Source organism: Hemicordylus capensis, chromosome 1 (genome assembly GCF_027244095.1).
Source record: "Hemicordylus capensis ecotype Gifberg chromosome 1, rHemCap1.1.pri, whole genome shotgun sequence".
Classification (NCBI taxonomy): domain Eukaryota; kingdom Metazoa; phylum Chordata; class Lepidosauria; order Squamata; family Cordylidae; genus Hemicordylus; species Hemicordylus capensis.
This window is the reverse complement of record NC_069657.1, coordinates 200097527-200120001: the sequence shown is the minus strand read 5'-3', so window position 1 is coordinate 200120001 and position 22475 is coordinate 200097527. Positions and strand designations below refer to the sequence as shown.

Sequence of the window (22475 nt, the reverse complement as noted above, 5' to 3'; positions counted from 1 at the left end):
TAATGAACTGTATCCTAAGACTTCCTTGCTTTGGAAGCAGGAAACTATAAGAAACAACCCAAAGTGATGTAGTGGTTAGAGTGCTGGACTAGGACTGGGGAGACCTGAGTTCAAATCCCCATTCAGCCATGAGACTTGCTGGGTGACTCTGGGCCAGTCACTTCTCTCTCAGCCTAACCTACTTCACAGGGTTGTTGTGAAAGAGAAACTCAAGTATGTAGTACACCGCTCTGGGCTCCTTGGAGGAAGAGCGGGATATAAATGTAATAATAATAATAATTATTATTATTATAGAGAGGGGCAATTCCTCAGTGACAGCATGTGCCTGCTTTGCATGCAAAAGGTCTCAAGTTTTTGATTCCTGGTATTTCCAGGTAAAAGGAACTTGGGTAACAGTGTTGAGAGAACTCTACTTGAGGACTTGGAGAGCTGCTGTTGCTGCCTATCAGTCAATAATAAACTGTACTAGAAGGATCAAGAGTCTGTCAGTTTAAGGAAGCTTAATGTGCCCATCTTTATAATTAGCATGGAATTAGACTAGCACCATAGTGGGTTGATTTATATCAGGATGACTTAAATAACTGAGAGAGAAACGGATATAAATTCATATATTTCATTAATAAACATAGTCACTCTTAACATTCTGGTTGGTCTGTATACAGTCTAGGAGCATAAGCATAATCCCCAGCTGTGGTCATGTAGCCTGTGTACTGCAGAGAAAAGAGACAGATTTTTGTTTGCCTTTCTTTGTACTCAGGCAAAGATAGTTGGGGAAGATCACTTACTTGAGAGTTAAAGCTGCAGTTCTATGCACACACTTATTTGAAAGTGTCTTACTGAAAAAAGTGACATTCCAGTCCTGTGCATGGTTTGTTCAGGACTATCTAGATCAGAACTGGTAGTTAGTGGGCAAAATATTTTCTCTGTGAGATGGAAAGTAAGTGTGCCTGCTGTTTGCTTAGTAGAGTACTAAATATTCATAACTTGAGAAATGAACACATTTGTAGAGCTGAAGTAGTTGGAGAGCATAAAGTTGTAAGAACACTTGCTGATATACAGGGTGACATTTACTGGATGCTACAATGACTTGCTACTCTTGGAGTTGAGTAGGAAGCCAGTAGGACCACTTATCCCACTAGGTATATATCATATAACTCATTGTGTCATTGATAATGCTTAACCTCAAAAGTCAAAGGACCATTTTCCTCTGGCTCTTTTTTGCATAGCAAAGCAGCTTATATGTTAGATGATGAAGATGGTAATTCAGTTTTAAGAGATTATACTAGTTTGTTTTACATTCAAGGTTTATGTTAAATCAGGGTGTGTGTGTGTGTGTGTTTTTTTTAAGACTCACACTTTACAATTGATGTGTTTAAAAACAAACAAACTTGTGCAGCTTTGGTGGGAAAAAGTGTGGTGTCATTTGAAAGCACCTGTGGTCTACGTTGTACTCTCTCCAGACATATGAGGGTATTTTGAGGGTTTGATGAGAAATCTGCATTTTCATTTCCTGGGTTTTAGAGAAAACAAAAAAAAGTTTTCAGTATGCAGCAATTAATATTGAAGTTTAATTTCACTGCCAGTTGAGGAGCTACAGACAAAAAACAGGGATAGCAAAGTTGCTGCAAAGCAGCGTTTCATGGAAACCTTCATTTTAAGCAAAACCATTGCATGAAACCTATATTGAACACCACACTTTTATAGAGATTTGATGCTCTACAATTTTCATATTTAACATTTTCCTGTCAGAGCAACAGTTTGTGAGATATATGTGAAACATGATTTCTGGTGGCCGTTTTTTCAAAATGGCGGCCAAAGTCCTAATAATCAGGATTTGTAGTATACTTACTGTTGTACTTACTCGGCATCTGTACCAATTTTCAAAACTTTGGGTTTCCCCCCATTGTTTCCTAAAATTGACCTAAAATGACTGGACAATTAGGCCATTGATAGGACATTGTTATCAGTTTTGAGCCATCCCACCATTTACATTTTTTGGCTCTCCATAAAGACAAAATTGAAATTGTAATATTGTAAATGATGATGTATCTTAAAACTGTTATAACTCTAATCCTGTTGTTGTTCACCAGTGACTGGAGACTTTTTTTCTTTTTGGCCTGGCGTGTGTGGAACTTGATGATATGGTGCTTTCTTTTTTTCTTTTTCTTTGCAGTGAAGCCCTCATTTCAGAACATCCATTCCACACCTTTCATTGCCAGATATTGTAGATGACTTTGACATCTGTACTAAGAGGGTGAAGCACCACTAGAAATGTTTAAAAATCAATTACTCTTGCAGTGGCATATCTTGCACCATGTATACATTCATGAAGGACTTGTATTTAAATAGTGCATTTCTGGTTTCATTCATATCCCATTTGAAATCTGCTAATCCCATTTGAAATCTGCTAATCTTGTTCATCTAACTGGTGGTCTTTCTTATTTGCCTAGTATTAATTAAAGGAAAACTAAAATTTGTTTTGCTTCTGTGGCTCATTGGTATTGTGCTGTGCTATTTTGATACTGGGGAAGTATTTTTTTAATTTCAAATCTGCAAATCTAAATAAGGATGCCACATAATTAAGAATAACAGAATGTATGACTGGAAAAGGAATGTGATGGAGAATTTGGGAACTATAGACTGCTTCTGTGTTGAGTAATCATATTGGTGACTAGAATGCATTTTGAAATATGTTGTGCTCTTTTGATTACTCTGTGGGTTGTATTTTTAATTAAACACAAATGCTTTACTTCTAGCTGTGAATTCCATTACAAGATTGGTTATAAGTTACCAAAACGACCAACCTCCACAAATATAGAAATGGGTGGAATCATTTCCAGATGGCGGGTAAGTAAATCTTCGGGACTAGTGGTGCATGTTTTTGTATTGTAAGAAGAATAGTTATTGCTCAAATGCTGTTTCTAAAATGTTGTGGTGATACTGACCTGAATTTGTTCAGTATACTTAGGTCAGGAATCTATTCCTCTTACACTGATAAGTAAAACACTCTAAAGTGCTTTTACTTTGACTTGCAAGCTGAGCCTTCCAAACAAAATAAAGGACTACAATTTTGCATAATGTATTGTCAGACAGCATACTTCTGGCCTAAATTATCCGTCCCTTCCTAAACGGAGGCCAGAATCCAACTCTGTTGTTTGCTTAAGGCAGTTGAAATGAATTGACTCTTAAATGCTGTGCGCTGCATTGGATTGTGGCCAGGTCTACTGGGAGGAGTTGCCCTGAGCAGGTGTTCCAGAAAAATATGTTGTCAACAGCCAAGCTCTAATCAAGTATTGTCTAGAAAAAAGTATTTGCCAGCATGAAATCTGCTGAGGGCAGTTTTGTGTTGACTTAAGCCAGTTCTGTGACCTTTTCACAGCAACATGATCTTTCTGTTTCTGAGAGCCCCACTTGCTATAGATTGCCCTTTATATTGGATCACTGTTACAATTTTTAGAGCCAATATTTTTAGTTTGCAATTTAGCTTTTCACTGTTTTAATATTGATGTATTACTAATTATTTATGTTTTAATCTTTTGTAAGCTGCTCTAGAATAAAAGATAAAAGGTGGTCTAAACATGCAATAAATATTTTTGATTAAAAAAAACCTTTGGCATTTATATAGTGCTTGCATATCTTCAGAGTACATCATATCAGTCAGCCCTATTAAAGTAGGTCAGTATTGTTATCTCTATGTTACAGATTTCAGGGGTGTGTGCTGAAGTTAAAAGAATAGTAATATGTTGGAGGAGTATATGTTGGAGGAGTTGTTCACTTCCATGGCCCCCGTCCAACTAAGTTAGCTATGGCAAAGTACTATTACAAGCCATTTGATTTAAGCTGGTCATAATTCATTTCTTCAATTGGTTTCAGAACTAATTTTAGCAAGATCCCCATATTCACTTGGGTTTTGAATAAGGTAATGTTGAGCCAGCATAAATGAAGCAATAAATATACTTGGAAAGGTAGCTCTCTTTACTTTATCTGGTTGTGAAATTCAAAAGAATTTTAAGTGAAGTCTGTGTGTATGATATGTCTTTTATGAAGGCTGTATGTGTAGTGGAACTTAAATTAGCATATGGGAGTTTATTTTTAAAATTGAATGTATCATGCAGCAGTCTTCTTTACTAAACATATAGAAAAGTCATTGGTTTACAGGTATATTTAAATCATAATAATAAACTTGTTAGCTGCTCTATTGTATTGATTTATTTAAAATATTTCTATACCACCCAAAACTTGCATCTCTGGGCGACTTATAATTAAAATAATGTAAAACATTAAATCAATTAACAATTAAAATAATTTAAAGCATTTAAACATTTAAAACTCAATGTTAAAAATATTAAAACTATAAATCTGGGTGAATAAACATTTCTTCAATGCCTTTTAAAAAGTTATCAGAGATGGAGAGGCTCTTATTTCAATAGGGAGTGCATTCCAAAGTCCAGGGGCAGCAATGGAGAAGGCCCATTCCTGAGTAACCACCAGACGAGTTGGCGGCAACCACAGACGAACCTCTCCAGATGATCTTAACAAGCGGTGGGGCTCATGGCGAAGAAGACGTTCTCTTAAATACCCAGGGCCTAAGCTGTTTACGGCTTTATAGGTAATAACCAGCACCTTGTATTTTGCCCAGAAATGTATCGGCAGCTAGTGTAGTTCTTTCAACCCAGGAGTAATATGGTCTCTCCTAGATGACCCAGAGACCAACCTGGCTGCCGCATTCTGGACCACCTGCATTTTCCAGACTACATACAAAGTCAGCCCCACATAGAGTACATTTCAGTAATCCAGCCTAGAAGTTACCAGCATATGCACCACCATTTTGAGGTCGTTCATCTCAAGAAATGGATGCACCTGGCGTATCAGCCAAAGCTGATAAAAAGCACTGGGGAAGCTATTCCATAAACAGGGTGCCACTACAGAAAAGGCCTTCTCCCTAGTAATCACACGCCTCACCTCATTTGGCGGGTTACTTGGAGCAAGGCCTCTGAAGATCTTAAGATCTGAATTGGGACATATGGGGTAAGGTGCTTTCTCGGTAACCCGGTCCCAAGTTTTTTAGGACTTTAAAGGTTAAAACTAGCACTTTGAATTGGGTCTGGAAACTGACTGAGAGCTAGTGCAGCTGACGAAGCACTGGAGTGATATCAAATCACCGATCTCCAGTCTTGCAGCCCTATTTTGTACCAACTACAGTTTCTAGATCGTTTTCAGAAGCAACTCCATGTATAAACGCATTGTAGTAATCTAAGTGGGATGTTACCAGAGCATGGGTAATGGTGCCCAAGCTATCCCCATTCATGTAAGTTCGCAGTTGGTGTATCTTTTGTGTATAGAGAATATTTAATTTTTTGCTTGTGAGCAAGTTTCATAATTCACATCCACTTACTTTAATAAAGTTCTGACTTCATAGATTAGACACATCTATATTTACTTAGAGAATAATTAGGCTCCTTCCCATATGACCCCTTATTGTACAGGGGTGTGTGTGTGTGTGTGACTTTGAGAAAGAAGTGTACGTAGGAAGCTGCCTTCTACAGAGTCAGACCATTGGTCTATCTAGCTCAGTATTATCTACAGTGACTGGCAGTGGCTCTCCAAGGTTCCAGACAGGAGTCTTTCCCTACCCTACCTGGAGATGTCAGGGATTGACTCTGGGACTTTCTGCATGCAAAGCAGATGCTCTGCCACTGAGTTATGGCGCTTGATCTAGCAAAGGCCATGCACAGCTGCAGTGCTGTGTCTTGCAGGCTGCACAGAGCATTGGCATGCCCAAGGTTGAGGCATCTTTCAGCATATAATACATACTTGTAGTCACCCATCCAAATGTAAAACAAGGCAAATCCTGTTTAGCAAAGGGGACAATTCATACTTGCTACCACAAGATTGGCTGTCTGCTCCCAAATATATATTGCCACATTAAAATGTGCGTGTATCTTGATCAAGGACAGTCCAACACGTTTTGCTGCCTGCGGTAACAGACAATATGACTCTCCCTGCCATCTGCAGGCAAGTGCATCTTTGATGGTGGTAGGGGGCAGTACTAGCTTTCCCTGCTCCTTTCCTCACATCCACATTTGAGGTGGCTGCCTCACCCTGCCTCATGGAAGGGCTGCCCCAGTTTTGATCCAGGTACACACTTATTAAATTTTTATCCTACTCTTCCTTCAAAAACATTCAGGACAGTATTCATGGTGTTTTGCCATTTTATTCTCACATCTGCCCTGAGGGATAGGTTGTGCAGAGAGATACTGACTTGTTAAGGCCTCCCAGAAAGCTTCATGGCTGAATGGTAGGGATGTGCACTGAATTGCTTTGGTGCACATCCGGCGAAGGGTTCCCTTAAGAGGAGATGAGCATATTGTTAAATCATGGTTTAGCACTGCATTTGAACTGGATGTGTGTGTGAGGGAGGGCGGGGGGAGAGAGACAGAGTGAGAGCGAGAGAGAGCGAGAGTGCGAGCCTTTTCTGCTTACACATTGCATTTATTGGGTTAGGGTGATAACCTATTGTCCCCAAGCATCTGCTTCCCATAGAACAGGGCAGCCCCCTAGTTGTTAGACTAGAACTCCCATCCTCCCCTGCCACAGTGGCCAGTTAGTCAGGGATGATGCAAGTTGTAGTCCAGCATCTGCAGGAGGACCAAAGTTGTGCAGCCCTGCCATGGGCCTTGGTAGACAGAGAAAAATAAAGCATGGACCTTGGTAGACAAAGAAAATAGAGAAAAATAAAGCTTTAAATAGTTGGATGTATCTTCCTCAAATCTGTTTTGATCCCAGAGTTTTGAGATTTAATTCAAAACCCTAACATTTGTTTTCATCAATATTTTGTTCACCAGACCTATAAAATCATAGCCTTCTACTGTATGTTAGCAGGTTTTAGTAGCTTGGCTTTTGTTGTTGTTGCTTATTTTGAATAAATGGGAATAAAACAATCAAACTTTTAAAAATTTCTAGTAGTTTTAGTATTGAAATTTCAAGAACTACCTTCAAAGATGAAGATGAGCTCCAGGGTTTCCCCAATGTAAACCTTGCTGCAAAAGGAGAATACTTAGTTTGAAACAATAAAATCATTTATAGCATATGTAAGCAACTTTGTAAATGGATGATTGTTAAAATGGAAATGTTATCAACTACAATTTCTTTATGCTTGCTTCCTCTTTTTGCTGAAATAATCTCTCCATAAACTTATCAGTAGAGTTGGCATGCTAATCAACCTATCAAATATTTCCTAGTGAGCTGCCACATGCTCTGCAATAGGTGTCCTTGGCCGCTATTATGAAAGCAGTTGCTACATGGCGGTTCTGTATGATTTTGAGAAAGTGATTGGTCTAGATGAGTCAACCATACCGACACCCTTTTCTGAGTAATCTACTGGTTTCGTACATCACAACATTGATCCATGATGCATGCTTATGTGATGTTTTAAACCACCTACAGTCGAATACCGCCTTGGGGTTTTCTTTTAACGAAAGGCGGTATAAAAATGTTAAACAAACAAACAAACAAACAATGTGGTGTTCTTGGGATTACCATCCCTCTGCAAATATTAGTGGTGGTCTTCCCATTGCAATTCGTTTCGAGAAGGGAGGCTATGAATATAGGCTAAATTATGGTGCTTGCATACAGACATTCTTGCTGAAGGGCATCTTGTGCTTTGTTGGTTGAGGTGATGTGACTGAGAGAGTAGTGTTGATATTGTCATCTAAAAAATGCACTTGGAATAGCAGGTGACATAGTGGGAGCTACTGCATGTTGTTCAACCCTGATACTTAGTTTTTGGCAATATATTATTTATAATGTAGTTCTTCTGGGTAAACTTTCATAGCTCTTTCTTCTCCCTTGTAAGCAGGCAAAGCCTTCCACAATAGAAGTGTTGGAAAAAATTGACAAGGTATGTTTGATCTCTTTTTTGCTTGTTTAAGAACTAAATCTAAGAATCTACTGTTCATTCAAGCGTTGTCAGCTCTGTTTTATGATTGGAATTGGACACTTTATCAATAACTGGAGTCTGGCTGTATTAGAAGATGGCAAATAGATAACCAACTTGAATCTTTCTTAATATTGGCAACAAATGTATAGGTGGGAGAATCTAAATATGTATTCAGAAAGTGTGTAAAGCAAGCTAGGTGGGTGAATGTAATTGTTGATAGTTGTTCCAACTAACAAAAGTATGCAAATGAGAGCTGCACACGATCTGTAGCTTTGTATGCTGTTCTTCTTGTAGCTGTTCCCAATGCTGAAAAGGTATGTTGCTTTTAAAACTGAATACTTTTTGACAGTGGGAAGGAACTGCTCCAGCAGCAAGTGAAATTTTGGCTACAGGCATGACTCTTTGGGGAGCATGTTTATTTCTTTGAATCATGACCTCTGGCTAGATCCTCATTTTGTAATATTAGGGGGGAAAGACTGGTCTACCTTTTGAGTTTGACCCATATACCTGGTTGAGTAAAATCAGAACACCTAACACTTTCTGTAGCTAAGTCAGTCATGGCTTAGTCAGACCCAGGGCACTTCAGTTATTAAGCAGGAGGAGGACCAAATCAGTGTAGCACATCAAGATTGTGAGTGAACAGTTATACATGCAGTTAGCTTAATTTGCAGAAAGAGGCGGTGAGGGCATGACAGGAAAGAATTCTTGTTAAAATATGAAAATAATTTGTGGCTGGTAACATTATGAACAGAGTTACTGAAAGGTAATGTGGAGCCAGAATGATTCCAGTCACCATTTCTATTTTGGAGTATCACCTGTTCAAGCGTAAGCAAATGACAATATAGCACAGTGTCAGCAACTCACACTCTTCTGCCAAAAGTAGTGTGTTTAAATATTCAGAACTAGGCAAATAACGATGGCCAAATCCAAACTTAATATCAAGCCATGGCTTCGTGTTACGAGGACAAGAAGGCGGAAGTTTTGGACTTCCTGTTTGTGCATGCATGTAGGAGATTGTCCCCATCCTCAGGCTACACAAATTGCAGTTGGCAAATCAAGATAGTGCATCACAGTTTGATCCTGGTTTGTAAGCAGGTTTGTGAACTAACTGGTTTGTAGTTCAGATTACATGAACTACAGGTGTTTCCCTCCCACAAACCTGGTTCCAAACAAGGATCAAATTGTAGGTTGATATCCTGGTTCGTGAACTAACTGTGGTTTGTGCAACCCAAAGAAAAGGACAACCTCATCCTTTGAACAAACCACAGTTCCTCCATGTTTGGAGCTCTGATTTGTTCAAAACTGCAAGAGCAAGCTTTTGTGGTGGTGGTAGTGGGAGCGTCTGTAAACCTGAGGCTTGCCCCTGCTTATGCTTATTCTGTGTTTTAATTCTGGCTTTATGAGTAACAGTGGACAAAGTTGAAGAATACCAGGTTCTTTATGCAGTATTAATTAAAAGGCCAGAAATATTTCATAGTTTACACTTTTATCCCACACTTTCTCCAAGGAGCTCATGGCAGCATATAAAGTGTTCCTCCCCGCCATCATTTTATTCTCACAGTAAACCTGTGAAGTAGGTTAGGTTGAGAGAGGTCACCACATGAACTTCATGGCTAAGTGGGGATTCGAACCCTGCTCTTCCCACTATACTGTTCTGGCTCTCAGTCTTTATGCCTCTTAACTTTACTTTTTAAAGACTGCTATTGCACAAAAGTTACAAGTTCTCAATTTTATTTTTACTACCCACATCCCTGCTAACACTTATTAGTCATTAGTGGCACTTTTCTAAAAGGGGAAAAAAGTCACTTGCCTTCTAATTTGTAAATGCATTCATGCCTAATTGCCTTGAAGTGATTCTTGATCATCACAGCTCAACATAGGAAGCTGCCATATACTGAGTCAGACCATAGGACCATCTCGCTCAGTATTGTCTGCACAGACTAGCAGTGGCTTCTCCAAGGTTGCAGGCAGGAATCTCTCTCAGCCCTATCTTGGATATACCAGAGAGGGAACTTGGAACCTTCTGCTCTTCCCAGAGCGGCTCCATACCCTGGGGGGAATAGCTTATAATGCTCACATGCAACCAGGGTGGACCCTGCTTAGCTTAAGGGAACAAGTCATGCTTGCTACCACAACAGCCTTGTATTTTGACCTAAGGATGCTAACTAGGAATGAAGTACTATTAAAATCAATGGAAATTTCTAAGTAAATACGGTTAGAATTAGGATGCTGGGTGTAAAAAATAAAATAAACTATTGGTAGGTACCTAGTATTAGTTGGTAAGATATACTAAATCTTCAGTGATCCCATTAATATAATGTAAAAGTTAAGCTGCACACTTACTTGGCTTTACTTTTTCTAGTTTCTATAATTGCCCCAGGCATATTGTGGTGTTCAGGAAAGGAGATGGTTGTCTCCATCCCTCACATTAATATAGAGGGTGTGTGTGTGTGTGTGTGTGTGTGTGTGTAAAAGCTCAGCACACTTGATTAAATGTTGCTAAAATACTTCTGCTTCAACTGCTCAAAAGTTTGTTTTATTTGCAGGATATCCAGGTGCTAGAAGAGTTTAGAGAAAAAAATCAGAGGCAGCAGAAACTTTGGGTTGGAAGGCTTCTCCTCTATTCATCTGTTCTCTATCTGATCACCTGTTTAATAATCTATTTGTGGTATCTTCCTGATGAATGGACAGCAAGGTTCATTATGACACTGCCACTTTTTGCATTTCCACTGATGTAAGTAAAACATGCTTAATGTCAGAACTTTTTATCTAGAGGCAAGTTGCAGTAGGGTAGATGTGTATTCGACAGCTTTGGGTTTGTTGCAATTTATGATAGCCTCAGAATTTTTATAATTGAGAATTTGTTCAGCAAAATATATTTGGGAGAGATGTAAGCTTCTTGCATTTGAAAGAGAAAAGTGAAACCTTGGAATGAAAGGTTTTAATTGACTTAGAATTATTAAGGGGACTTCTAAAGGTTAAACAAAATAGATTAAAGCATGAAATAAAAACTGAACTATATAGTGGAGTCTTAAGAGTAGATTTGAAGGACAGGAAACAGAGTAGGAATAAATGGACAGTTTTCACAATGGAGGTAGGTAGGAAGTGAAGTCCCCAAGGGATCGGTACTGGGACCAGTGCTCTTTAACTTGTTCATAAATGATCTAGAAGTTGGAGTGGCCAACGAAGTGGCCAAATTTGCAGATGACACTAAACTAATTTGGGTAGTGAAACCCATAACGGATTGAGCTCCAAAAAGATGTTTCCAAAGTGGGGGAGTGGGTGACAACATGGCAAATGTGGTTCAATGTAAGCAAGTATAAAGTGATGCATATTGGGGCAAAAACCACCAACTTCTCATATACACTGATGGGATCTGAGCGGTCGGTGACTGACCAGAATTGAGATTTTGGGATCATGGTGGACAGCTCATTGAAAGTGTCGTCTCAGTGCGTGGCAGCTTTGAAAAAGGCTAATTCCATGCTAGAAATCATTAGGAAGGGGATTGAAAATAAAAATGCTAATATTATAATGCCTTTATACAAATCTGTAGTGTGGCCACATCTGGAGTACTGCGTACAGCTTTGGGCACCGTATCTTAAGGATATTGTAGAACTGGGAAAGGATATTGTAGAACTGGGAAAGGTGCAGAAGAGGGCGACCAAAATGATAAAGGGCCTGGAGCACCTTCCTTATGAGGCTAGGCCACAGCATCTGGAGCTCTTTACCTTGGAAAAGAGGCAACTAAGGGGAGACATGATTGAAGTGTATAAAATTATGCATGGAGTGGAGAGGGTAGACAGAGAGGACTGACAAGAGGAAGTATTTTTTCACACAGCACATAATTAATCTATGGAATTCTTTGCCATGGGAGGTGGTGATGGCCACCAGCTTGGATGGCTTTAAAAGGGGCTTAGACAGATTCATGGTGGACAGGTCTATTACTAGTCTGGTGGCTGTGGGCTATCTCCAGCCTCGGGCACGTTGCCTCCCAAAACCAGTTGCAGGGGAGCAACATCAGGAGAGAGGGCATGCACATACCTCTTGCTTGTGGGCTCCCCAGAGGCATCTGGCGGGCCACTGTGTGAAACAGGATGCTGGACTAGATGGGCTTTGTGCCTGATCCAGCAGGGCTGTTCTTATATTTTTATGTTCTAAACTGAGGCTACAATTTTGGGTTCTGAATGGTTCTAACTCAGTCTACTGTGTGTTGAAACATTGTGCAAAGTTAATATTGGCTCAACCCTTTCAGAATCACAACCCTTTTCTGATTCATAGCAGCATAAGCCTTGATAATGACATAGTAGAGATTGCCCTCCTTTGACATAATAGAGACTCAAAACCTAGTTAGTTTATCTACCAAGATGAATCACAGGGGGGATTCTTAGGGTTTTTTGCACATGTAAAATTCTTTATTTCCAGTGGCCTTTGCTACTGGAAATACCCAATGGAGCATAAAGGAACTTTTATTATTAAGAATATACATATATTGCTTTTCAATAAAAGGTTCATAAATAGGTTTATCTGTGACAAAAATGAGAGACTGAGAAGATGGTCCCCTGTTTCAAAGAGGCTCACAATCTTAAAAAAAAAAAAAGCCACTAGAGAGATTCTGTGCTGCGATTAATACACTGCTAAATATGAGAGTCAGCACTTTAAAAAGTGCTTCTACCCAGTTAGCAGGGTCTAATATATGTTGAGTTTGTCTATATTTTAATTTAAACTTGTCTCTAACCAAGGAAGATGCATAGATAACATTTTATACAGCTTTGTGGTAGCTTTCAGATCCTATTATCTCAGTCACAGCATATAGGGAAAAAGATTTAGGCTGTAAAGTAGCATATTGAAGTCTAGGGCACTCAAGGTAGCATTCTCAGAAATGCTACCTGTTCCATGTGCAGGGCAGCGAGACAGGTGGAGTGGAGGGCTCTCATTGCGTTGATGAGATGGTGGTGGCAGGAGGAGGGGTTTAGATTTGTTATGCACTGGGATTTTGAGACAAGACGAGCCTTAATAAAAGGGACGGGCAACACTTGAACCAAGATGGAACCAGACTGCTGGTGCTTAAAATAAAAAAGGTCGCAGAACAGCTTTTAAAATGATGCCTGGGGGGATAGCAGGCAGAAGCTGGGCAGTATCCAGTATGGCAAATGCCACCCCTTAAGATGTGAGAGTGTAAATGATTCAGATAAAACAGAAGGGGACAAAGTAGAACCAGATTAAGAGCAGACAGAAAGCTGGCCAAAGAGCTCAAATGGCCAAAAGAAAGTTAGCACATACTATGTAAGAGATTCAGTGTATAGGTGCTAATATGCCAATGCCAGAAGCCTCTGAGCCAATATGGGTGAGCTGGAGTGTTTGGTTGCTAGTGAAAAAGCATATAGTGGGCATAATGGAAACATGGTGAACAGTGAGGACCAGTGGGACACTGTTGTCCCTGGATATAAACTCTACAGAAAGGACAGGGAGGGACAGATTGGAGGTGGAGGAGCACTGTATGTTAAAGAAGGGGATAGACTCTAACAAGCTAGAAAATCTAGGAAGACTGGAGTCCTCCATGGAAACTCTGTGGCTGATAATACAGGGCCTGAAAGAAAGTGTGGTATTAGGAATGTGCTATCGCCCTCTGGATCAAAACAGTGACTGGGAGTTGCAGAAGGAAATCAGGGAGGCGTCAGAGAGAGACAGAGCTGTAATAATGGATGACTTCAATTACATACATACACACATGTGGGTAATTACATACACATATGGGGTAAATTCACATTCAGGTAAATGACAAAGAGGCCATATTTCTAGATACACTGAATGATTGTGCCCTAGAACAGGGGGTCACGTAACCAACCAGAGAGAAGGTGACCTTGGACTTAATCCTGAGTTTTGCCCAGGACCTGGTGTGAGATCAGTGTTGTGGAACCTTTAGGGAACAGTGACCATAGTGTAATCAATTTCAGCATACATGTGAGGAGAGAATCTCCAAGGAAGTCTAACATAGACACTTGGGATTTTCGAAGAAGAAACTTCTCTAAAATGAGAAGTTCGGTGAAAGGAAAACTGAAAGGGAGAATCAGGAGGGTCACTTCACTCCAGAATGCATGGAGTTTATTTAAAACCACAACAATAGAAGCCTAGTTAGAATGTATACCATAAAGGATAAAGGTACCATCAAGTCTGGGAGAATGCCAGCATGGCTAACAAGTAAAGTCAAGGAAGCTGTAAAGGGGAAGAAGACTTCCTTCCAAAATTGGAAGGCTTGCCCAAATAAATAGAACAGGAAGGAACACGAACTCTGGCAAAAGAAATGCAAGGAGACAATAAGGGAGGTGAAAAGAGAGTTTGAGGAATGTTTAGCTAAAAGCATCAAGGAGAATAACAAAAACTTATTTTAACATATCAGAAGCAGGAAACGTGCCAGGGAAGTGGTTGGTCCATTATGTGATGATGGAATTAAAGGGATTATTAAGGAGGATATGGATATTGCAGATAAGTTAAATGGATTCTTTGCATTTGTCTTCACGGCAGAGGATACTGAGAGTATACTTGTGCCTGAACCGGGTTTCTTGGGGACAGAGGCTAAAGAACTGAGTCGGATAGTGGTGACGAAAGATGATGTTCTAAACTGTCAGGAAAAATTAACCAATTGTCAGGGCCAGATGGCACCCACCCAAGAGTCCTTAAAGAATTCAAATGTGAAATTGCTGTTCTCCTTGCAAAAATATACAACTTATCCCTATAATCAGGCTTTGTACTAGAGAACTGGAAAGTAGCCAATGTAACACCAATTTTTAGAAAGGGGTCCAGGAAATTACAGGCTGGTTAGTTTAACTTCTGTTCCGGGCAAATTGATGGAAAGCATTCTCGAGGATAAAATTGTTAGGCATATAGAAGAATAGGCCCTGCTGAGGGAGAACCAGTATGGCCTGCAAAGGTAAATCTTGCCTCACCAAACCTTTGGAGTTCTTTGAGAGTGTCAACAGGCATGTGGATAAAGGTGATCCAGTTGACATAGTATACCTGGACTTTCAAAAAGCTTTCAACAAAGTTCCTCATCAAAGACTCTTGAAAAAAGTCATGGGCAGTGTTCCCTTCAATGTTTTTCTCAATCTGTGCACAGAATGGGTTTTGTTCGGGGCGGCAGTATCAACGCAGTGTGTGCACATGTGCATTCAGAATGGGGCCTTCCTGATTCAACCTGAGTGGGATCTAAAATCAGCTGAGCGGACATTAAAAAAATGTGTGTGCACACATACATGAGCATGTCTTAGAGGGAACACTGGTCATGGGATAAGGGGACAGGTTCATGTGTGGATTGGTAACGGGTTGAAGGATGGGAAGCATAGGGTAGGAATAAATGGACAGTTCTCTAAATTGAGTGGAGTAAGAAGTGGGGTCCCTCGGGGATCTCTACTGGGACCAGTGCTCTAACTTGTTCATAAATGATCTAGAAGTTGGGGTAAACAGCAAAGTGGCCAAATTTGCAGATGACACCAAACTAGTAGTGAAACCCAAAAGGGATTGCAAGGAGCTCCAAAATGATCCCTCCAAACTGGGAGAGTGAGCAACAGAATGGCAAATGTGGTTCAATGTTAGCAAGTGTAAAGTGATGCATGTTGGGTCTGTTAAATCATGCATGGTGTGGAGAGAGAGAGAGAGAGAGAGAGAGAGAGAGAGAAGTTTTTCTCCCTCTTGCATAACACTAGAACAAGGGATCATCCCATGGAACTGATTGCCACGAAATTTGGGACTAACAAAAGGAAGTACCTTTTCACACAACACATATTTAACCTGTGGAATTCTCTGCCGCAAAATGTGGTGACAGCCAGCAACCTGAATGGCTTGAAGAGGGATTTAGATAAATTCATGGAGGACCGGTCTATCAGTGCCTGCTAAAAGAGAGGGCATGCCTCAGTTCTTGCCTGTGGACTTTCCAGGGGCATCTGGTGGGCCACTGTGTGAAACAGGATTCTGGAATATATGGGCCTTGGGGGTGATCCAGCAGGGCTGTTCTTATGATGTTACAGATTTCTCTCATCAATTTCATATGGATAAATTAATGTAAGTTTATTGTCAAAGTTACTAGATTCTGTTTTTTGTCTACTTGATCTTGTACTGTATCTTTTGTTCTGAATTTAATGCACAGCATACTGTTAAATTCTGGGCCAGATACCCAGAAGCATATCTGAATGCTAAATTTAGATTCTTATGACTTGCAAAAATGCATTTCTTCCTCTTTCCAAATTTTAGTTCTTTGCTTGACAAGAATGAATGGCAAGTAGTTGCCAGCCTGTTGTTTCTTTTGGTTAAGAGGTGAATCTTCATTGAACGTCTCATGCCACACTTTATTAACCCTAGAGATCATAGGAAGCTGCCATATACTGTAGTCAGACCATTGGTCTATCTAGCTCAGTATTGTCTTCATAGACTGGCAGCGGCTTCTCCAAGGTTGCAGGCAGGAATCTTTCTCAGCCCTATCTTGGAGATGCTGCCAGGGAGGGAACTTGGAACCTTTTGCACTTCCCAGAGCAGCTCCATCCCCTGAGGGGCATATCTTACAGTGCTCACACTTCTAGTCTCCCTTTCGTATGCAACCAGGGCAGACCCTGCTTAGCTAAGGGGACAAGTCACGCTTGCTACCACAAGACTCTTGCCTTACTATATTACTGTAATTACTTGCTTTAAGAACAGCTGGACGAGAAGCTACATTTACCTTGCCTATCTTGCTGGGTGTTGGAGCGTTTGTGTTTGCACATCTTTTAGCAGCAGTTTTCGGAAGTGTAGAATCCTCTCTCTTTTTCAGCCGTAAGCAAAGTAAATAATGTCTGCCTTCCCAGTCTGACGTTGTTCACTGGAGTATTGTTGCTTGAGGTTACTCCACAAGGGTCTGATACTGTTAGTGATGCTGGCAGAGTGAGCTGGCTTCCAGGAATGTGTAACTTGCCTAACTGGATGCATGTGTTTAAATTGCTGTTTGAGAACTTGAGAAAACAAAGGCATGTTAGATGGTTTCACTTCTTAAAAAGGAAAAGCGTTCTGCAAGTTAGCTATTCTCTAGGACTTGCTCCAAATATTTAACAGTTTTGTAGATACTGTAGAGTTTCAAGGAAATCCTTGAATAGCAAAGTTGTAGAATAAGTAACTGAAAGAAGTCTACATCTTGCATCTATAATGTATGTTTACTATATAAACTGCAAAGGAGCACTGAAATGTTAATACTTGTCTCAACTGCCAGCCACTTTGAAAAAGTGAAGTAGTTACCTTGTGACCAAATTGACATAATACAAATGTGGGCTTGGGTGCCAATCAATATTTTATTATGGTCTTTGACCAGCTAAATTTACAATACGCCATAACTAAGAGTGCTAATCATAATGAAGTGAAATCTCGCTTCAGTATGAACAGAACTTGTAATTCAGAACAAATTCATTGTAACGAAACGTGCTTAAACGGTGTGCCTGTATATTGCATAATAGTTGTTTGAAGCCCCTGTATTAGGGCCTGTAAGGGAGGAGTAGGAGCTAGGAGTTGAAGTGCTTAGGTCTTGTCAGTGCTTGAGTCTTGCGCTGCAGTGCTAGGAAGTTGTTTCAACAGGACCTTGGTTTCCAGGACTTGGAGAGTTATCCTGGTGCTCTGTTAAGCATGGATAAGGTTTCCTTTTTAATACTGTGCTCTGTTCTCAGCACCACAGTTTCAGAGAATCTTGACAAGTAGAAAAGGAGAGCTATGGATGCATCAAAGGGGATAGAAGTCAAAATGTATGAGGAAGAATAGAGAGAACTAACTTTGCTAGAAGAAAAGAGGTGGGGAGTGTTGCTTGAGTGATCTCAAGTTTCCCCCCCGAAGAATCTTGGAAAGCACCCTATCTGCTAGAAAGCACCACCAACTCTAAGAGCCATTTATCAATGTAACAATCTGTCTGGATACGCTGTAGAATGAATAGTGCACATATAACATAATCCCATCCTGGAAGGCAAAGAATCTTTGCTTTTAGAAACTGGTTTAATTTGATACAATATAAATATCCAGATATGGGGAGGAAAGCAATGTACACCCTGCCTACTTTATATTTCGGGTTGCTCTAGTATGTTAGTTTTGCAATCTTGATGATCTTTTCAGAAACAAGCTTATGATAGCCCATGTAATGAACTCATTCTGCTAGTATTACAAGAAGTGTCTGTGAAGCAGGACTTGTTTGGTGCTAATTGCTTTCTGAGACTGGTGTTCATTACAAAGTTTCAGAACAGGATACATCAGATGCCCTGAGAGTGCTAGCTCCATCCGCAATAAAGAATTAATGCTACTGTTCAGGTTCTGATTGCCTACATCTTAATATTCTTGCTTTGCCCCCCAGAGTTTGGTCGATAAGAACACTCCTCATTTTCTTCTTTTCCAAGAGAACAGAAAGAAACAGTAAGTATATTTTTCATATTTCTTTAATTGGTCATGTAAGCCTAGGTGTGAGACTATACAGCTGCATGTATTATATGGCCTTCAGTAGCCCTTATGGATGGTCTTGTGTGAGTGCTTCTGATAGGATATATGTTGTCCTTAAGACTGCAAGAAACCTACTCAGACTTGTACGCTGCTGTAACATTGAAAATGAATATAAAATATTATGAAGATGAATGGCTTAATTGTTAGTTATGATGAATACTGAAGTGACTACAAGATAAAGAATAGTTTGAATTACGTTAGTAGGGGTGAACAAACTGAAGCTTCATGCAGGTGAGAAGGATACCATTGCGTCAGGGTTCTGTCAGTCTGTAGTTACGTATTCATCTTGGTGTGGATATGACTTTGGATATGATTCTTAAGAATCAGGTTTGTAATTTGGGGATGCTCTTGGATCTGGAGATGCTCCTCAGTTACCATCTAGCAGTAGTCTTCAGGGATACATTTCATCAACCTAGGCTGGGACGCCAGCTATAACCTTTTCTTGAAAAGATGGACCCAGTTATGGTACTGAAGCCCTAATTAGAATTAGACTGTTCTAATGTGCTCTGTCATGTAGATGTTAAAAAGCATGGGGGACAAAACTGAACCCTGCGGGACCCCACGGGCCATTGGCCATGGAGCCGAGCCATAGTCCCCCAGCACCATCTTCTGGACCCTCCCCGCAAGAAAGAACCGGAGCCATCTCCGATTCCCATACTCAAGAGGTGTTCCAGAAGGTCTGTGGTATCGAATGCTGCTAAGAGGTCCAGCAGAACCAACAGGGATGCACTCCCCTGTCTAGTTCCTGGCGTAGGTAATCCACAAGAGTGACCAAGCAGTTTCAGTCCCATATCTGAGGAGGAAGCCAGATTGAGAAGGGTCCAGATAATCTGTATCATCCAAGACCCTCTGCAGCTGGGACACCACCACACACTCTATCATCTTGCCCAAAAAGGGAAGGTTAGAAACAGGTCTATAGTTGTCCAGGTTGGAGGGATTAAGGGAGGGTTTTTTTAATAATGGTTTTACCATCGCCTCCTTTAGGCATGATGGCATCCTGCCCTCCCTGTGGACTGTCTAACAAATTTGAACCAAATTAGGTACAGTTGCAGTGAGTGACACACAGGGACATCTCAGTGGTGTAGTTTGCGATGTTGCCATGCACCCTGATTCAAGATTGCAGAACCATAAACTTTTGAGGTGCAAGTGGGCTAACTTGTGAGCTGTTTAAGCAATTTGAACCAAATTTGTTTCAGCTGTATGGGCACATAGGGATGCCCCAGTGGTGTAGTTTGTAATGATGTAATCCACCCTGATCCAAGATGGCAGGTGCATGAACATTTGAAGGGCAAGTGATCTAACTTCTGGACCTTGATTTGAACCAAATATAGCCCAGTTGTAGAGACAGTGAAAGGAAAGTAGGCTGATTAGTTCTTATTAGAACACCTTGTTTGTATCAGTTTGTACTTGCCACAATTTTTGAGGTTCTTTTTTGGACTGATAGGTGCCTAAATAGACATAATGTGTTACTGACAGATACAGGCTTTTGACAAATAGATGTGTTTAATACTTCAGTTCTTCCTGATATATTTGTCCTTGGAGAATATTCTTACTCTGTTTGTGAAATGCATGTAACCATGAAGCACTGATCATCTTGGATTGCAAACTTTTCTATATCCTTAGAAATGATTTATGCCCCTGAATATTAGTATCACGATTTCTTGCAAGCAATGGACATAGAAGGGATAAGGAGTTTTATGGTTAAAATGAATTATAAACTATATTTGAAAAATAAAGAACAGAGGCCAATTATAATCAACATTCCTTTTTTAAGATAATGGGGTAAGATGCTCTTCTCGCCAATTTTCCTTGGGTTCTAACTAAAATTGTTAGTCCTTGAGCATCATGCCTTGTTAGTAGAACCCTAAGCATATTTAAAAGTAAACCAGTAAGTAAAAAGGAAAGCCTGCAGGACTGGTTGATTTCAGGGCATTCTCTAATGGGAGAACTATAGAGTTTCCTTCTATAGATGGGATGGGGACTTGGTGATTTTTCATATGAAGGTGCTCGCTCATGGCATGCTGTTTATACTACCCGAGAAGCTGTGATGGAGTTCCCAGCTACTCTCTACCCATCCATTATCCTGATTCAGTGCTAATCTGCTACTCTTGAAACTTAAAGCTAGTGCCAGTTTGTTGGGCAACTTGAGAAAGAGAATCATTGTGATCACACGAGACTACAATGCAGATGATTCTGTTGTTGACCTCTGCAAAGCCATTTTAAAAGTGTTGTCTGTGCTTAGCCTCACATCCAGGTGAGGCTAAGCACTAAACCAGACAATATACCTTTTGCATAATTGGGGCTTACATTCTTGATTTTTCTCGTATAAATAGCATTGAAGGAGCCCAATCTGGGCAGGGGATTTCATCTTTTGTTCTAAGAGTGGTCTGGATTTGGCACCCCCATGTGCTATTAACATTAGAAGAATCAAGCATGTACGCTGCAATTATGCAATGGGTGCATCATCTATTTTGGCCCAAAGTAATCACAGTGCATGGCTTTGTAGAAAATTCTACAAACCTTAGATGTGCTCTTGAGAGAACCTCTTGGTAGGTTTTGTTTTCTAAAAGCAGAATTGTAGTGGAGATAACCTGCAAAAGAGATGTTGATGCTAATTATATCAGGCTTGTAATTCAGTTCATATCCAGCCACCATTTTGAGCACAGATCCATTTTGTGGTTCTTTATTTTATTTTTATTTAACAAAAAAATAAGAGGATTTGCAAGATTTGGGGGGCATTCCTGGAGAAAAAGACACCATGCTTTTCTACCCTTATTTCTTCTTCCTCCCTGCTTTTTAACAGTTTTTTCAGGGAGAGGAACCTAACCTCTGGATTTCCATAGGGGTAAAGTTTCTTTATTCACAGTTTCCATATTTGTGCTGATTCACAGGAATGGAATCCCCGTGAATAATGAGGGCCACCTGTATTTCCTTAACTTGCAAAAGAGTAATAAGCTAAGTTCAATGTTTAACTGCAGTGCATGAGAGGAAAGTGTATAGAGTTAGCTGAGTCCAGCTACTTCCATTTTACATCTAGGTATGCCAGTCTTGTAAACAAGCCACAAAAATGTTTACTAACACACTGATATTTATGGCAGGGCTTGACAGATCCCAGATGCAAGGGAGGCATGACTTCTAGAAACTTAACCTTGGCACCTATATTAGGATATTCAGAGATAATTATTTAATAAAATAATTATGTCCCAGGCAGCCTGTTTCTAAGTATGTTGCTTTTAAACAGGATAAGGAGAAGGCTATTCACCCTCTGCCTCCATAATGTCTGTCACTGAGTCCAGTACTTTGGTCAAGTGTGCATTGCCTGGCTTCTAAATTTTTGGGTTGGCTCCTAGATCCAGAAGTTTGTCAAGGTCTGATGTATGGGCAGGTTGAAAGTCATTTTTGGCATATCAGTTGGAGGTGGTTAGAATTTATTCACATCTTCTCTGCTAACTCATTTATAAGCTTTCTTAGCAGCTCCCCTGGAAGCAGTTTTTACTTACCATAATGAGTGACTGTTTATGTGTCTGAGAAAGGTGTGTGCTGAGTGTGATTTGAGAATAAAATGTTTAAAATTATAATTTATATAATTTAAAATTATATAAATAAAATATTTATATAAAACTTTACAGAAAGTTGATCAAACACAACATGAAAGAGATCTCTTACACTTTTATTTGTAAAGCATTTGCACATAGATTATACTAGGTCAGGGATTCTCAACCGTGGGTCCCCAGATGTTGTTGGACTTCATCTCCCATAATCCCCAGCCCCAGTGGTCTTTGGTTGGGGATTATGGGAGTTGAAGTCCAGCAACATCTGGGGACCCAAGGTTGAGAACCCCTGTACTAGGTGATATTAATGTTTACTTAAGAATAATCTCAGGCTTCCAAAGTTGGTTCCAGCCTAGGATTTATTAGCAGGACTGCATTAGACCAGCCTACTGACGTTGAAAGCGTCCCTCACCCCCCAAAAAATTAGTTAGAGAATGCTTTCTTTTGTTCAGTTGTTTTACCCGTGTACCTGTGTGATGGTGATTACTGTAAAT

General features: G+C 40.1%; 1 protein-coding gene across 11 annotated transcripts in view; it reads left to right on the top strand.

Moving 5' to 3' along the window:
- LNPK (lunapark, ER junction formation factor) overlaps nt 1-22475 on the top strand; it is a 60246-nt gene that overhangs the window by 2831 nt on the left and 34940 nt on the right. For 6 of the 11 annotated variants that reach the window (XM_053267230.1, XM_053267272.1, XM_053267256.1 and 3 more), the window contains 4 exons: nt 2757-2847; nt 7856-7900; nt 10486-10673; nt 18288-18346. In XM_053267230.1, the coding sequence (XP_053123205.1) occupies nt 2757-2847; nt 7856-7900; nt 10486-10673; nt 18288-18346 (383 nt within the window). The remainder of the gene's footprint in view (nt 1-2756; nt 2848-7855; nt 7901-10485; nt 10674-18287; nt 18347-22475) is intronic. The other 5 variants (XM_053267239.1, XM_053267292.1, XM_053267274.1 and 2 more) reach the window with 1 other exon arrangement.